Source organism: Amborella trichopoda, chromosome 13 (assembly GCF_054954075.1).
Source record: "Amborella trichopoda isolate Santa Cruz 75 chromosome 13, AtrichopodaSantaCruz75HAP2 v2.0, whole genome shotgun sequence".
NCBI classification, from domain to species: domain Eukaryota; kingdom Viridiplantae; phylum Streptophyta; class Magnoliopsida; order Amborellales; family Amborellaceae; genus Amborella; species Amborella trichopoda.
Window position 1 is genome coordinate 1652477 of NC_142348.1, and position 18087 is coordinate 1670563.

Consider the following 18087-nt stretch of genomic DNA (forward strand, 5'->3'; position numbering starts at 1 on the left):
GGTTTCGATATTGGAAACCTTTGTCATAGCCTTAAAATATATTTTCATCTTTATTTATAAAGTTTAAAGCTTAAAAAATAGTGTCGATTAATAGATCTATGAAAACTTAAAAATCTTGAAAATTGACGGTCAAAAAATGCATTACAAAATGCGCTATTTCCAAAAATTGAAATCCATTCTTTTTTTATGTCCATGTATCTTGATGTCGAGATGATTAATTTGATAATATTTGGGCATCAAAACAACCTCTTATAGTGAAATTTTTTATATAGGCTCAAATTTGATTGTTTAGAGCCTCGGCTCAATATAAACTTTTCCCTTAAATTTAACACCAGATGATTATAAAAAGAGAAACGTTTATATAAAGCTGAGGCTCTAAAGAATCAAATTTTAGCCTACCTCAAAAATTTCACTAGAAGAGGTTGTTTTGATGCCCAAATATATTCAAATTGATCATCTCGACATCAAAATGCATGGATATAAGAAAAAAATGGATTTCAAGTTTTAGAAATAGTGTATTTTGTAATGCATTTTAAAAAATGGACCGTCAATGTTCAAGATTTTCAAGTTTTCATAGATATGTCGATCTACATTCTTTTTTAAGTTTTAAACTTTATAAATAAATATGAAAACATATTTTAAAGCTATCACAAAGATTTCCAATATTAAAACCGCATTGCTCGATGCTATTTGAAAGTGCTCGATGCTATTTGAAAGTAGGCTCTAATTTGATTGTTAGAGCCTAGGCTCTATACAAACCGCACCCTTATAAATAATTGTGACATCTTTATACGAAAGGTAAATAATCTCACTGTATACTGTCCCTATTTTTAAGGGAAAAAATTTATATAAGGTTGCAACCTTATAATGTAGAGCTACGGATACACCTCAAATCCATCGGAAAAAGTAGTTTTAATGTTGAAAACCCCTTTGATTGATAATCTTGACATTGAGATGTATGACTATGAAAAATAAAAAGATTTAAAGTCTTAGAAATAGTGCATTTTACAACATATTATCTACACCGTCCATTTTCAAGATTTTCATATGTTTGTAGATCTACTTGATTTTAACCATTTTTTAAATTTAAAATTTTATAATTAGATATAAAAATAGATTTTGAGATAATCCTAATAATATTTTACATCAAAATTATATACCATGATAAAATTTGAAGGCGCACCTTACCACTGTAGCTGCGGATGCATCCATATGCCAACTGCACCCAGTTTTAAGACCCCAAGTAAAATCTATCTTGGATATGGATCTTGGTCACCATTTAGATTACCAAGATTATGAATCTAAAAAAGTTTAGCTCGGATTTTGTGCTTTAATATTTTTTTATGGGAAAAGTATAGAATGAAACCATTTACCTTTAGTACAAGGTGAGACATTAATCTTGACCATTGGATATGAAATTGGGTGGCTGCAATTCAAAATAAATTTTCTCGAACTTTTTGACACATCCAAGCTATCAAACTTCACATCGGATGGTTGTAAGTAATTGTGACCACTTTGTATCAAAGGTAAATGGTCTCATTGTATATAATCCCCAAAATTGATTATTCAAATATGCATAATGTTTGGATTTCCAACTTCTTGTATCCAAGGCGAAAATAGACTTACATGAAATGTGTTTTGGATCCTAAATCCTTCAAAAACTAGGATAGACTCACCACTTACCGACTCACTAGACTTCTCCTTTTCAAAATCATAAATATGAATAATATGACATACTTTGTATATAGAGGTCACAATCATTCCCACTTATTAGATGTCAAATTGGACGGCTTGGAGTGAATCATGAAGTCCGAGATTTTTTTTAGAACTTTATGTCTATTTAATGACACTCTTATAACCACCTATTTTGAAATCTAAGGGACAATAATGATTGTGATCTCTATGTACAAAAAATAAATAGTCTCTTTGTGGACAATCTTTTTTTTTGTTTTCATCAAACTTTCAATTAACATAGAAGAAGGGTTATACACCATGCTCCATCACCTTAATCCACAAATACATGTGCTCTATTACCCCTCTCTCTACCCAAAAGCCTTTCATGTCTTCTAACAAACAGAACTTGTCTTTTTGGTCTATTCAAAACTCACCCTTCAGATTGAACAACCATTTAAGTGATTGTTCATAGCACTAGACAATGATGACCTTCAAAAACTATGAAACTTTTATGGGAAGTCATCAGAAAAGCTAAAAACAAGATTCAAAATTTTGGAGCACCCCCATACTTAATTATCATGTTGTGGTTTTCAATCCTACTGACACTACTTACTGACAACTTAAAAAAAAACTAACTCCCTAATATATCTGAATAAATGAATAGAGGCATATCTTTCCTACTGAATTACAAAAAAAAAAAAAAAAAAGATCCAACCTTTTAGACAAAATGCAAAATGCGCGGCATTTTACATTACAACAGGAATGAGATAGTGTGCCACAAACCACTCAAAATTGCAAAACACTTTCATGCGTTAGATCAAAATCTATTATAGTAGTTCTCCGAAATGTACCTTATATTTTTCAGGCCGAAATAATATGATCCATGCAGTCATGCATCTTATCACCTGGTGTAGTTGTTGGATGGTAATAAGCAAGTGGCATTGGGTTCAGAATTATGTTGTGTTTTAAAAGTTTAGGTTGATCATCCTTGGAAGTAGGATATACACATATTCATGTTTTTTAATTTTATTTCTTTATTGTTGTAATTTTGGAGAAATTTTAACTCGTGAATATGCAGCTTTATATTCTCTCTCTGATGCCGAATTAATTAACTGATCAATGATGAGCCCTTTCGGATCACATGTCCCTATGGATCATAGGTCATGGTTATCATAATGTCCTTACTCATCATATTATGTTTTTACATATTTACAACTCAATATCGTTTGAAATGAAAGCATAAAACTCACAATATGGAGATAGATATCCAGTTCCAAAAATGCCATGAAATTTTGTGAAATTTTCAAAAACAAGAAGATAAGTTAGTGGGAAAGCTTTGTGACTCCAACCACTTATATAATATATGTAACCCTAATCTCAACTGTCAAACCTGAGTGGATAGCTAGGATGGCCTGTGTCATAATATCACAAGTTGACTCTAAGCATCATATCAAGATCTGACGACTCAAAGTATTTTATTTTTATTTTATAAATCATTTTGCAATGAAATGGCACACATACATCTAATATGGCTGCATATGATAAAATTAAGAACAAAATATTTTATGTAATAATAATTACCGTAATGCCCCTCAAACATTTGGGGGTATATTGGTTATTTATTTTAATGAGAAATATTTTTTTCATTTTTGTTAGGTGCACCCCCAGGAATAAGATGGGAAGCCCAAAATTTCAACCAAAAAAGTTCAATAGAAAGAAAAAAAAAATCAAATAGTATTTGAATCAAATAGTGTTTGGTTTGATATTACGATGAGCAAATCCTAGCTATCAATTTAGATTGAACAACCGAGAAATGGGGTCAAACATAACTTATCTGCGGTTGGGATCACAAAGAAAGCTTTACCCATCCTAATTTTTTTTTAACATATTTTTTTCAAAAAATTAAGTTTTATAGCAAATACCCCCCAATACAAAAAGTTCTTTTTTTGACGAAAGTACTCTTTCCGCACATAACAAATCATTTTAGGATCCCAATAAAAGGAAACGCCGGACCGCGGTTGTATATTATCGGACCCATCTATTATGTCGAACTGGAACTGTACACTGTCGGGCCGCTTATTCTTGACACAATTTTCAATTTTGTCGGACCGTAGCTCACAAATGTTGGCCTGCTCATTAATCCATAAACAAATTCCGTACCGCCTCTTCTAAACTCCGGACTGGCATGATGAAGTACGGACCGCCATGGTTAAGTGCTGAACCGTTCCAAATCAATGACTTAAGTGCCAGACCGCCATGGTGAAGTGCCAGACCGTCATGGTCAACGTGTGAGGTAAAGGAGGGTTATTTTAGTCACGTTGTCTTTTCTTTTTTTTTTTGAGTTGGGGGGATATTTGCTAGGAAACATAGTTTTAGGGAAAAAATTGCTATTGCTAGGAAACATAGTTTTAGGAAAAAAATTGCTAGAAAAAATAGGTTGGAGGTAAATTGCTTAAAAAGTCCATTTTTGAGTGGGTTTTATACCATTTTCGCTATTAACATTGTTGAATGTAGTGGTTCAGTGACGGCTTTCTTGTCCCCGTGTTTTACAACATTTGGAATCGTAGAAAAGTGAAGTATACAATAATGCCGTATAATTTAAAGTCACAATCATCTTTTAGCTTCCTTACAAAATGAAATCAGACCATTGGGGTACACTTTCTCGCTCATACTATTAACTTCCCCATGCTCACACAATCGAGAAGCCAAACTCTATAAACTTGCCTCATGCTCAAACCATCATAAAAATATATTTATGGTTTGTTTTAAGGTACTAATTATCATTGATAATGCTTGGTTTTATGAATACTAATCCTTATAATGAATTATCTATTGTGTGGTATTGTGTGGTAGTGTCCATCATGAAGTTATCTAAAATAAACTTGGGCAGTTTTAGATATAAGATTGTCTTTTTGGAAAGCTATTTTTAAACGAAAATTGTTTCAAGCAGGGTGGACCACATTTCTAGAATATGCGGTCCCAAGTATAAAGCATCCATCTTAGAGATGGACGTAAATAGGTGGTCCATCTAAAAACAATTTAAACTATCAGTCCAAATGTTTTCATAATAGAATCATTATTTCTAATTTTCAAAATTTATTTATTCTTTCATATTCATGATCTCCATGTTATAGATTGCATGTCCTTAAAAATTAAGTCCAAAAATCCATCTAAAAAATAGATATTTTAGAGGTGACTCGTTTCTACATGGACTCATAGACATCTTGTCCATTTCTAAATCATATGTTTCTAGCCCCAAATAGTTAGATCTTACTGAAAAAGGGTTAAATGGGTCAATAATATTATATTAATACAATGTGCCTATCAAACAACAAAAAAATAATATTACATAGAGCACATTAATTTTAGAGAAAAAATATATTACAACTAAAACTACTTATCATCCAACCAAGCCCGAAGAAAAGTATATAAAGACTATTTGCTTTTAGTACAAAGAAGTCATAATTATTGATCCGACAAATTTTAAATCAGGTAGTATAAGTGTGTCTTCCACCATACTCAAAATTAAAAAAAAAAAAACAAAAAAATCCCAAAATTTGTGAGGCATGAACTAGAAACAATTATGATCTCCTCATAACTATGATAAATGATCTTGTAATATACAAACCTTAGACAAAAGGCAACCACTTTTTATCCTTCGAAAAAAGGAAGCATTAGTGATGGCTTTCAAAGATGGCCGCATATCCGGACACGTGGCCTCTTAGAATTATTTCTAGAGAGAACAGGCCCGCCTTTACCTAATAAACAGCACGTTTATCAAATATTTATGTCTATATAACGCAGAAAACATTTTGGGTTCTTATAAGCGTGTACATAGTATTCCTGTGGGAGCAAACTGTATACTTGCTCCGCTAGGCAGAAGGGAAATTCCTTGATACTGAAAGTTTGGGATACTTTAAAGTTATTGAATAATTATTTTAATAAATAAAAATAAAATTTTGAGTTCCTAAATTCTTAGATCTAACTGTCAAATTAGATTGCCTGTGTTGAATCTTAAAATATTATAGGCAAATATATATTTTATATAAAATTCTTTCTTTCTTTTTTTTTTTTTAATAAAAGTTTGATAAGATTTTTTTTAGAAGTTTGTCCCTAAGTCGAGGATGTCACATTGCAAAAAAAAAATCGCAGTCAACGAAGTACTCCCAGATAGATTTCATAGAGTGAATCAATGACAATGCTCCAACACAAGTTTACTTTTTTGGCCTTAACATATGAGATTATCTATAAAAGGATCATTTATCTATAAAAGGACCATTTATCCTTTTGTACATAAAAATCATAATCATTCACACTCATTAGATGTCAAATTGGATAGTTTGAAGTGAACCATTTTTTAGAACTTTGCGTATATTCAATAGCACTCTTATAACCATCCATTTTAAAATTTAATAGACAATGACTCTCTTACAACCATCCATTTTAAAATTTAATGGACAACAATGATTGTGACCTCTATGTACACAAAAATGAATAGTCTATTTATAGACAATCCCTCAACATATACTGCAAAGATTATTTATATATAGTCATTATCACCGGCAATCCACAGTTATAATATAATTTATTATTGAAATTAATAAATTATGGATGTCCCTTATAAGTTCTTCTTTTGAAAGGTGGGTAATGATCCTAATACAAGTCTTAAAATCATAAAATTATTATACAAGTCCTAATACTTATACCTGTATAGGCTACTAAATGATAATTCTGGATAATAAAATATCATGGTGTGCGGCTGCCTGCCAGCCTGACCACCCAACCAATCACATTATACATCTCACAGTTCCCACACATTACATGTTTTTTTCTCTATTTTATTTTATAGTTTTTGTCCTTCGGATGCACCAATCTGGACCAATTTTTCAGATGGTCAGTTTACCCAGCCGACCCGAATGAGAGTTTTATTTTTATTTTAAAAATTTTTTTTACGAATGGCAAATTAAACTACAAAAGAATCGAACTAAATGCAAGATAGATGACAGGAATTTCATACAATAGACATATACATCAAGATACCCACAGCATAATTCATCATAAGAGATATCAAACGTCCATTGTATAGCAAATAGGTTTCATTTATTTATTGCACACAAACTGCATATCCCCCCATCAATTGCATTATAATTTGTCCAGTCCAGACGGACTCGGGCATCCTTATCATGATCAAACCAGATCTCGGCCTACCCCACACTATTTCGGGCCGGGCACAGGCTCAGGCCAGAGCTTGGGCTTGCCTGGTCTATTAACAGACCTATGTCAAGCATGTCAATAGTTGTCCAGTGTGTTGGTGAGAGAGAGAGAGTGAAAGACCATCATCATTGCCAAAGCCTTTTTCCAACTAATTGAGATCAACTTATAAGTATGTCATTCTACTCTACTCTACCTATCAACGGCCACACCTTACCGTAAGTCCCCATATATCAGAGTGAGAGAGAGAGAGACCAAATTGTTATTATGACATAACTTAAGCCAAAAGAATCTCCTTGACAAAACGCAACAAGACACCCAAGGATACCCCATTAAAGATGTCATACCCGGCATCTTAGATAGAGGATAACCCATTATTCTTTTGGATACCGGCATTCAACAACTCTTTTAACAACGACAGAGAAAGGGAAGAGAAAAGGACAAACAAAAACAAAAACAGAACAGCAAATTTGGAAATTCTCACTTAGCAGCAAGAGTGGGGAACTGGTTTTGATCTTCAATGGATGGAGCAGCAATACTGTTTGTGCTATTGCTTGAAATCCCACCTCCAAAACCGCCACGTCCTTGGCCTCGTCCACGACCTCTTGGACTATAGTACCTCCCTCCATCAACAGGCTTCAAGAACTCGTTGATACTAACAGACTAGCAAGGATAGTCACCAAAAAGAATGAATCAATAACTTCAAATGCAGAGAGAGAGATAGAGAGAGATGATAGGGAAGCTGAGGCTCTCCACTGACCAAAACCTAACCAACACCATAGAACAACCTTTTTTTTGTTTTTGTTTTTTTAAAATGAACCTTTTTTTTTTGTTTTTCTCTGCCGGTTTTCTTCTTCTACTACTTGCTGCTTATTTACAGCCAAGTTCTTTTGGTTGGGGTGATTGGGGTCTATAATGGAGATCAGTACAGATTAACATTAAAGATTTGCTATGGTACAAACACCACATGGCAAGCACTTTTTCCCCCTTCTTTTTCTTCATTCACAGGAATGTTCTTTTGATTGGGGTGATTTTTGCCATTAGTAAGAATAACAACTTCATGGAGATCAGTGTAGATTAATATAAAAGATAGATTGGTATGGTACAATTAGTACTTTGCCCCACATATATGTCCTGTCCTTAGTGCAAAATTCAATTTTGCACCTTACATATTACCAAATTATATATGTAGGAAAAAATGTCTGTAATAGGATAGGTGTGATTTCCGATCATTTAGAAGAGTAAACGTATCAATCTTTTCCTAAAATCAACTTAAAAGGATTTCAGAGTGTCGTCATAAAATTTAAAAACCTGCATATAAATCTTATTCAGCAGTGCTCACCTTTTTTATCCTTTCTTCCTTCTCAGCAATCTCCTTTCGTCGAGCTGCATCTTTTTCAGAACCCTAACAAGATGAGCACAAGGATAGACAAGAAACCATTAAAGCCATTTTATAATGGGATAAAATATCATTGTCAGAATAGGATGAGGTGTTACAGAGATATTACAAAACAAGCACTACATCCAAAGCTAATAATATTAGTAGCTAATTAGGGGTTTACAGTTTGTGCATAAATAGGTTCTCAAATGTAATAAGGGCCATGGCGAAAAGATGAACAACCGAGAGATAAGATGAACAATGTAATAAGGGCCATGTGCATAATATATAACTATTTAGGGCTTTTAAGGAGATTATCAAAATAGACCAAAAAGATGAACAATTAAACATTTTACCACAAGCAATTTGATAAATTTCAAAACCCATTTTGATATATCATTTGATGGGCTATTTGAAATTAGATCAAAAGAGATGGGTAAAATGTTAAATAGTTCGAATGCAATATAGAGTTTAATAAATTCCGCTTTTTTAAAGCCAAAAGTATTGCAAATTTGTAACTATATTTATAACAAATAACATACGGTTCATGAACAACCGAGAGATAAGATGAACACAAGCTCACCAATTTAATGAAAACATCGTCATTTGCTTTCTTATCAGAAAGCTGCAACATGGACTCGAAGTCTTTGTCCAAATTCACCTTCCTTTCTTCGTTCTTCAGTGCTTGGAGAGCTTTTCTCTTCTCCTCCAGCACCTTCTCATACTCAGAAAGAGTCATTTCCTGTGCAAAAAGGAAACAAATCTCAATTGCGAGGAGTTTAACAGTAGTAAACTGAATAATTTATGGTAAATAACGCGAACCATTATATTTAAATTCTCTCTCTCTCAGTCACACACACACACAGGTTTATGAGAATGTAATCCAAGATGATTTACCATAAATTACTAAAAAGGAGAATTATTCCTGTTTGTTTCATAATAAAGCACTTGTTATATTACTGGCCTTCTACCTTATTTTCAGGTTCCTTCTGTTCCGGTTCATTCACAGCATTGTCTTTATTAACAGCTGCATTGTTTTCCTCCTCTGATGGCTTCTCTGGACTTGTGACCTTACCATTTTCACCAACAACCTCCTCAGATTCCCTAATCCATAAAGATTCACAAATAGAAATTACGCATCATAGGCAATTTACAACATGGATATAAATGAGCTAAGTTTTGGATCAAACACAGATACAAAGATGCTACAAAGACGCCAAAACCAACACACACACGCACATGCGCACACACATGCACACACACCCACCCACACAGACATGCACACACAAACGCACGCATGTGCCCGTGCACACACACACAGATTATATCTTCAGGAGAGGAGAGTAAGATTATGTATTCAGGAGAAAATAAGTACTTACTGGACAGCTCCTTCATCAATTGGGGCCCCCCAATTTCCACGACCAGCTCCATCACGTTTAAACTCATTTCTATATAACAGAAGGCAGCATTTGGATCCAAACATTCAATGACCAGAGACAAAAATACTTAATTAAATGGAAAAACTACCCCTAAGCATAATAAGAACAACAGTGAAGCTCTATTATTCTAAGAAACCTAACGTTTCTTTTTAAATAACAGATAAATGTCTTTCAAAGTATGGAACAAGGTCAAAATGATCACTTTTTAAAAGAAAGGTCCAAGGATTGTTTTGAAAACTCAAATTCCTAAAGCACCAGAATGACTCAGGAAGCAGAGTTTCAGGTTCTATTTAGATATCTCCCTTAACGAATAATTTCAAAACAAAAGAAGGGAGTCATTGGCAAGATGATAATTAGGCCACAAATGCAGAAGGCGAAACACATACCCTCGCCCAGTCCCGCTGCGCCGTTCGAATTGCCTTCTAGGGCGATCTAAATCTCCATTTTCCCCATTATTAAAGCCACCGCGGCGGCCACCACGATAGGGAGTGTGGTCCCCGCCATAGCCACCACGACCTCGCTCTGCCTTACCAACCTCTCCATCTTCATTTCCACCATATCCTCCTGGAACGCCATTGGTTTGTTGAGCTCCATTGTTGTTAAACTCCCGACTAAAGCCGGGCCCACGACCTCGCCCAAATCCACGCCCACCGCCACGGGCCCCAACACGCCCAGGACCCGCTTCAGCTTTTGAATCTCTCACTATAAAAAATGAATGGGATCTGTCAGAAAAGAACCATATACAAGCTGCGAATGAAGTAATACATACAACATGTAACATTTAACAGCCTCAAGTTTTGGAAGTAACAAAAAGAACTAGATAATTTCATAGCACCAAAACCAAAATGTCAATCTTATTTCTTGTGCATACCACTAATTTGAAGGAATAAGAGTTACTTATTTTTATTAGAAAATGAGCTTAAAGTATTCGAGTAAAGGGCAAGATAAGAACATTCAACTTCACCAAATACCTTGAGACTTGATATCCTTGTTCAAGCTACATGCAATATAATAAAAATGCAAGGAGAAGATATATCAAATCACCAGTGTTCAAAACCCGGTCGGGATTAAAAAGACCGAAACTTGGACGATCCTCAAGGAGTCCGGTCCCCATTTGTATTTTGTCCAAATACTTGGTCAAGTCAGACATGCAACTATCCAACTCAGCTGAGTCAGTGGATGACTCAGGGTTGGGACCCTGGTGAGTCCAAGCTTGAATCCTTGTTTTTAAAACATTGCATCATCATATCATTTTTTATTGTAATGTAAGATTATATCATGTTACATATAAAAAATTTCAGCCTTTGATTCAAATAGTTGGTTTCAGACCAGAAAGGAAACAACACATGGCACAATATGCAAACCTTAGCTAGAAAATTACTAGAGCATCACATATCCCTAAAAAAAAATTACTAAAACATCACACTCCTGTGTGCTTATGAGGTCTAAAATTTATAAGGCAGGCAGAATAATAACTGTAATTATTATTACAGTTATCCTATCTTTTTTCTGGTTGATATCACCAAAATTATAGACTAAAACTCGCGCAATGCGTTTAAACAAATATGACCTCCATTATTTTAATCTTGTCCACTAGGCAAACTTCACTAACGGGTAGTTTAAAATTCTACCGCTCAAACTTGTAGTATTATATTCATCAGAAAAGAAATCACACCATCTGTTATTCTTCTCCTGTCCTTTACCCTCTATGGTCAAGACAACATTGATTAGGAGATATAGCAAAGATATTGAGGACGCGCTCTTCCAACAATTAACACTGAGGGAATGAGTCAGGTCATATTTCAATGCTTCTCATGTCAGACTTATCTAATTTTTCTTCTTTCCACCTATGGCATGGGAAGCTGAAGGACACACCAAAATGGCCTGGATTTGTTCAAGTCAAATTGAAGAACTCGATAGGGCACTCGTAATTTTTGCAGATTCTAACTACAATACGTGAATATCAACCTCCTTAGAATGAGCCTCGTCTTATTGAAACTGCTGAAATCTATCTTTTAGAACCCAAGTTAAGCGACTTATTGAGAGTATGGTTGTCTGAATGTCATGTAAGTCAACGACAAAAATCTCAAACAATGTGCAGGCCGACCTGCCGACATATTCTAGTTCTCACTCAAAAATATGTTCGAAGATTTCATGGTAGGACTTCCAAACTTTACACGACCAAACTAGTACTGACTCACTCACCGACCAGCCAAGTATGCACAATTTTTGCTCTTTAAAGCTGCCATCACAGTAATCTCTCTAATTCAAGATGATTGTCTCAAAATCAAAGATCTAAATGGTAAATACCGCTCTGAATGATCATTGGTTCAACAAGATTTCAACCTATAAATGGCAGACTGGTGGGAAAAAGAAAGCTGCTTACCACTTAGTTTGGGACCAACCAACCAATGCAATGAAACAAATATTAGTATAATACAGTAAATTACAGATCAACGGCGATAACCTATTTGTTAACATTTAATCCCCAAAATCCAGAGCTGTATTGGAGGTGTAAAAATTTAGTTACAAAAGTCCTATCCCGATATTGGAGGTCAGGACTAGAGGATGTAACTCAAGAAGTGTTACAGATAAGGTCATTTGCTCAAATGGTCCCCTCAATTCCAACCTTGAGAACAGCATTTTTCATTGGAGTGGATTTTTTTTTTGAGACAGTGACAGTATTTATTCACATTAATATAAAGGTTATAATATTCTCACAAGACGTGAGTGCTAGCATCCTACAAGTTGGGTGCTCGTGCAAAAAAGATGATGATCACATAAAATAAGGGAGTGTGTAAATGAAAGTCAGATATTCAAGAAAGAGAGAGAAGTAAGTGAAAGGTGAGGGAGAGTGAGGATATAGATGAGAACCAGAGGCGGACAAGTAGAGAGAGCTTAGACTTAGAAGAGAGAAAAAAAGGAGAAGAGAAGAGAGGAGACAAAGATCTTTACTGCTGTGTTTAGGTTAGAGTAGAGAGAGAAGAGGGGAATAAAGAGAAAAGAGGAGAAGAGAGAGAAAAGTGAGAAAGAAAAGAGGAGAAGAGAGAGAAAAGTGAGAAAGAAAAGAGGAGAAGAGAAGAGAGTGACAAGACTTGGAAGAGAGAAAAGTGGAGAAGAGAAGGGGTGAAGAGAAGAGGGGAAAGGAGGAGGAGACAAAGTTCTTCATTGTTGTGTCTGGGTTGGAGTAGACTGTGCCCCTTGTTTTGCTAGCAGATCAGCATGCTGGTTCCTTTTCCTCCAAGAATGTCAGCAGTCGACTTGAAGTGGCCTGCAAAGAAAGTGAACATGGTCGAAAATGTGGGTCAATCTCCAAGGAGGTTCAGAGATATTGGGCCCATATGATAACATTCCGAGTGTTGGCCTCAACTATTAAGTTGTTTCCCCTATTAAGATTGAATCTTTTGAGCACCTCAAGCAAGGCAGTGGCCTCCGCTCAATTGGAATCTCTGTACCTAATAGGGATGGAGAATATGAGAATAGTATTGTCGTTGGAATCTCCTGCAGCCTCCAGCTCTGCACAGACCCAGATTAACCAAAGAGCACTCATCTATGTTGACTTTGATTGTGCCTTGGAGTGGGTGGTCCATTTTCTCGAGCAAGGACGCTTGAGGTGTTTAGACTTCAAAATGTCTAACCAATTGTTTTTGAAGTCCAATGATGTGAAGCCTCCGATTTGCAGCTAGAACCCCAGAAGATGGTGAGTGATCTCGCCTTCTTTGCAGTTGTTGTTGAAGTACTTCTAGCTTCCCGAAAGAGACAAAAGTTTCACTCCTTCCAAATAGAGAATAACGTGGCTTGGATGGCAATCCTATTCTTAGAAATGACAAAGGACCATAGGGAGGCTCGGATCAATTTGTTGAGTATGTTGACGGTGGAGGCTGGCATAATGAAAACAGACAAGGCATAGATCGGGATATTGGATGAAAATACTTGATGAGGGTAATTCTGCCACAAAGGGCAAGAAAACAACCTTTCCAATAAGCCAAATTTCTTTGGAATTTCCCACAATGGGATCCCAAAGAGCTTTCCTAGGTTGCCCAGCACAAAACAGAAGGGCCTAGATACTTTGTTGAGAGAGTGTTAATGGAACATCCGAGCCTATCTGTTAAGATTTGAAGATGAGCCTCTAGGACATGGATTCTTGGATTTTCACATGTATAATTTCATACCAAAGGCCAGTTCAAAACATCTGAGGATAATCACAGTTTGTCAATTTTGAGCAAAGGAAGTATCAAAGAAGACAATGGTCTCGTCTGTGTATTGCAAATGACATATATCTTCTTCAGACCTGGAGGTATTGAACCCCTCCGAGGTGCCACTGTGGTAGCCTATAGATGGATCTACAAAGATCTCATCCATAAACTGTGGGGAGATGAAACTGAGCCTGGAAGACTGGGGGGAGTAGGGTGGGCATCGCGGAAGCAAGTACTACGGCCCTCTTTGGGAGACTTCATCCCTGGGAGCATAGTGAAGAGCTCCAGCTGAGTAAGGCTGAAGTAAAACCAGACTATAGGTTCTGCAGTCCTTCCAGAAAGGAGTGTAGCCAAACATAAGAGCAAGGTGACTGGAAAAGACATGGGGGAGGTTGTAGGATTGGATGGAAGACAATGGGATGTAAGGGATGAGGAGATGGGGGAAGAGAAGGAATGAGAAGTAGAGGAAACAAGAAGAAAAACTAGAGGCTGAAGATAGAAGCCAGATATGAGATAGTGCCCGAGAGGGGGAGAGGGTTGCAGCAAAGTCGAGGAACAAAAAGATGTAAAAGCGAGAGAGGAGGAATTAAGAAGATAAATATCAAGAAGCAAAAGAAGATAGGGATAGAGGGGGGAGAAAATAGACTAAAAGAGCAGTAAATTTTTTTTTTTCCCTTTTTTTCTTTTTCTTTTCTTTTTTTTGGTTGGGTGTTTTAGTTAGGCTGGGGATGTTTTAGTTTCTGAAATAGCAAGAACGTCATTGGATTGGAAGTATAGCACCTATTCGAGCCAACATTACAATACTAATAATAGCAATGACATACTCGAGTCAATAAATAGACCTATGTATTTTTTTTTTACCACTCAATCTTTTTGATTCATAATAAATATTGAACACAGCTTGAATAATAGACACAAACTTCCAAAATCATTAACATGCATTATTAGAAAAAGGCATAATGAACATTGGCCGAACATGAAAGCTACTATCTCATAAACACTCACAACACCAAGTGAACCAAACCATTGGGAAAATCCAAAATCATACAAAGCAAATAAATTCGAATAAATGAATAAGATAATGAATTCATCAATGACAGAAAAAAGGTAGCAAAGAGAAAAAAACTACTTCAAATCAAGGCTCAATAGGGCTGATGAACCTAAAAGTTTAAAGAAAAAAAAAAGATACAAATGAACAAAAAACCTAAGTAAAATCCCAAATGTACATTACCAAAATCAGTATGGAAAGGAGAAATACAGGCATAGCAGAACATGCGAAAAAAGAGCAACTAATCACGGAACCTAAAATACAGAATAGCTCACAATGCAACATAAAAGATAAAAATCCTCTGAATATAAAAAAACCAAAAACTACAACAGAGACGATTAAAAAGCAAAGATTCATGATCAGCCAACAAATATTCATACAAAAAACTAAAAACATAAATATAATGAATAAAAGTTACCTGCTTGGGCAGGAGGAAGGGGTTTAGCAGGAAGCTTAGCTTGTGAGGGTGGTTGCTTATCAGTGGGCTTCTTAGAAGCACCCTTCATCTCCTGAGAAGTAATGAGAAGCGATGGGTCATCGTTATCGTTGTCACCCAATAAATCAAAGGGATTAACAGTAGACATTTCTGATGCAAAATAAGCTTGCTTTATGCACAAAGGCTGAGAACACAACAAGCTCTAGAGATTCTGAGACATGGGTTTGGCTTCTATGGATACCTAGACTGATAAAAGATGGCCTTTTTTAGGGTATATCTACCATATAGAAGACTCTCTAGAGCTCGAGAGAGACAGGGACGCGGACTCTGCAATGAGGGAGAGCAGTCAACAGAGAGGCGAAAACTAAAACGAGAGGGGCAAAAAGAAGAAGCGCCCATACCCTACAGGGTTTATATAGCACTCTAGCGAGAGCAGAAACCCTATTCCGTACAGTTCTTATTATATATAACAGTACTCTTATGATCTTATCAATAAAGGAGTCGCAATGGACCGGGACCCAGGGGTAGACCCTATCCATGTCTGAGTCTAAAAAATTGGACACGAGTACTATCAGGGTTTGGTTCGGTCTGGGTGTGTGTCCAGATGAAGTAACATTTTTTGAGTCCCAATATATTTATATAATTAAATATAGTTAAATATAGAAATATTTTAATTTTTTGATTGGATCCGATCGGGTCCGAGTCCACGCTATATCTTTAAGTTTGGATGGGTCTCGTATCATTTTTTGGAGTATGGCTGACCCAATCAGTCCTAAACCCACCCGACCCGATGCCAAGCCTATTATCTATCAAGCGCATGAACTGCATATATGTGAACACATCTACAATGTCCATGCCAGAGTATGTTAGTGTACACCTACTTGGGATAATTTTTTTTTAATACAAGCTTTGGGATCTTTGAGTATATAACCATATGAGTAATTTAAAAAATAAAGCTAATTTTGAGTTCTTAGATGCTTATATATTGCTCTTGTACAAACTTAGGAGGTTAACTTTTTGAAATATATTTTGATAAGGCTACAGCTTTATCAAAATAAGTAAAGCTTCACCTCAAAACTCGTTAAAAAGTATAATTATAGTATCGAAAAACCTTCAAATCAATTAGTGGTCGTTACTATTATGGTTGTAAAAAAATACAATTTCAAGCTCTAAAGATAGTGTGTAGTGTAACACATTATTATTCACAAATCTGCCAGATTTATACCATTTTTTGAGCTTTAAAATTTATAGTCAACATTGAAAATTGATTGTAAAGCCACATTTGAATTTTCCAATACCCAAAGTTATTTTAAGAGGAGGATTTTAAGTGAGGCTTTTACTTTATTTTTATAAAGACTAGCCCTTCTCAAAACTGCATCCTTCAGGAAAAAGTTTATATAAGGTTGCAACCTTATAAAAATCACACCCGTTTTTTAAAGCACATAGAGAGTTCTATCTAATTTTTTTCTTCTTTAAAGTTTGGTTATTATGTTCTAAATGTCATATCTAAAAAATTTGGGTAAAACAAACAAAAAAACAAAAAACCTAACATAAGCTTTACCTCGAGGGACCAAAGTCATAGAATGCTCTCGGAGGCGGAATGTCTTTTAGCTATATCTATGTACTGTCTATTTACTCTCTCAGATAAAACCCAACTTAGGAGTTACTTTAAGATCAATCCATAGACTAACCTCAACAAAATAAATAAATAAATACCACACGGACCCAAAATTTCAAAGCAAACCCTCCCAACTTTTCTCTTAAAAAAGAAGCCAAATAATTTTGTGCTCCCCTATGAGCAAATTTTTTATTTGCTCCTTTGGGCCAAAACAGGATTAGGGATATTTATAAGTGGATAAATTATCTATTATCTTAAGACCAACTCCTAAATAAATACAAATTAAAACACATATTTTCATCATCATCCTCCAAGCTTGTACTATTTATGTGACGTCGATTAGGCAAATTATATTATGTCATTATGCTCTATCGAAGGCCATACCTTCCATAAAACCATAAATTATAGAGCTATTTTATTGTTTCACATTCTCGACCGAGTCTTACCCTCCTCATTCTTGTTTTTTCGTAATTCTTTGATGTAGTTGTATATCCTTCTTCCCATCTTAGTGCCACTTTCTTCATTGTTTTCTCCCTCTAATCACCTCCCTCTATCTTGCTTGATATATACCTGTTTTTAAAATCATCAGCAGTTTCCAAAAGTGTCAGATGACATGGAAACCTAGGCGTTGCCACCATGATCACAGCCCTCCCTCCACCTCTCTCTTGTTTTAAAAACCATCAGTTTTTAATACAGATAGTTCATTTCCACCTTCCTCTTGTTTTAAAAACCATCAGTTTTTAATAAAGATAGTTTATTTAGATGAGAATCAGTTAGGAGTCATGCTAAGTCGAGTCATGGATGGTACAAGTCTAATTTGGCTCCGAATCATGTAAATATATATTTTTATTTAAGTTTATTAGGTTATTTATAAATATATATCATATAAACCTCTATTTTAATTTTAATTAAATAAAAATTATTATTTTTAAATTTGTTCTTATCACCCATTTCAAATGACACAGACCTAATCCACATGGCTGATAAAATGTTGACTCCTTGGATAAGTGATTTAAAAAACATCGGGTTGGCATAGAATCGTCAAATCCAACTCAAAAATAGATTTTTGTCTATATATAAGAAAGTA

General features: G+C 35.2%; 1 protein-coding gene across 1 annotated transcript; it reads right to left on the minus strand.

The window, feature by feature from the left end:
- Positions 1 to 7137: 7137 nt before the first annotated feature.
- Positions 7138 to 15762, minus strand: LOC18428302 (RGG repeats nuclear RNA binding protein A). Its single transcript, XM_006837338.4, has 7 exons — positions 15365 to 15762; positions 10089 to 10404; positions 9643 to 9711; positions 9235 to 9367; positions 8847 to 9005; positions 8228 to 8290; positions 7138 to 7548 (listed from the first exon to the last, which is right to left on the minus strand). Exons 1-7 carry the CDS (start codon positions 15528 to 15530, stop codon positions 7366 to 7368), a joined length of 1089 nt encoding a protein of 362 aa, XP_006837401.1. The 5' UTR covers positions 15531 to 15762; the 3' UTR covers positions 7138 to 7365.
- Positions 15763 to 18087: the final 2325 nt, after the last annotated feature.

Excerpts from the sequence above, each read along its gene's own strand:
- LOC18428302 (XM_006837338.4), bottom strand. The coding sequence starts at position 15,530 with ATGTCTACTGTTAATCCCTTTGATTTATTGGGTGACAACGATAACGAT. Across the intron at positions 9,368-9,642 it reads ATTGATGAAGGAGCTGTCCA|GGAATCTGAGGAGGTTGTTG; the intron begins GTAAGTACTTAT and ends TTTATGGATTAG. Across the intron at positions 8,291-8,846 it reads ACGATGTTTTCATTAAATTG|GGTTCTGAAAAAGATGCAGC; the intron begins GTGAGCTTGTGT and ends TCATCTTGTTAG.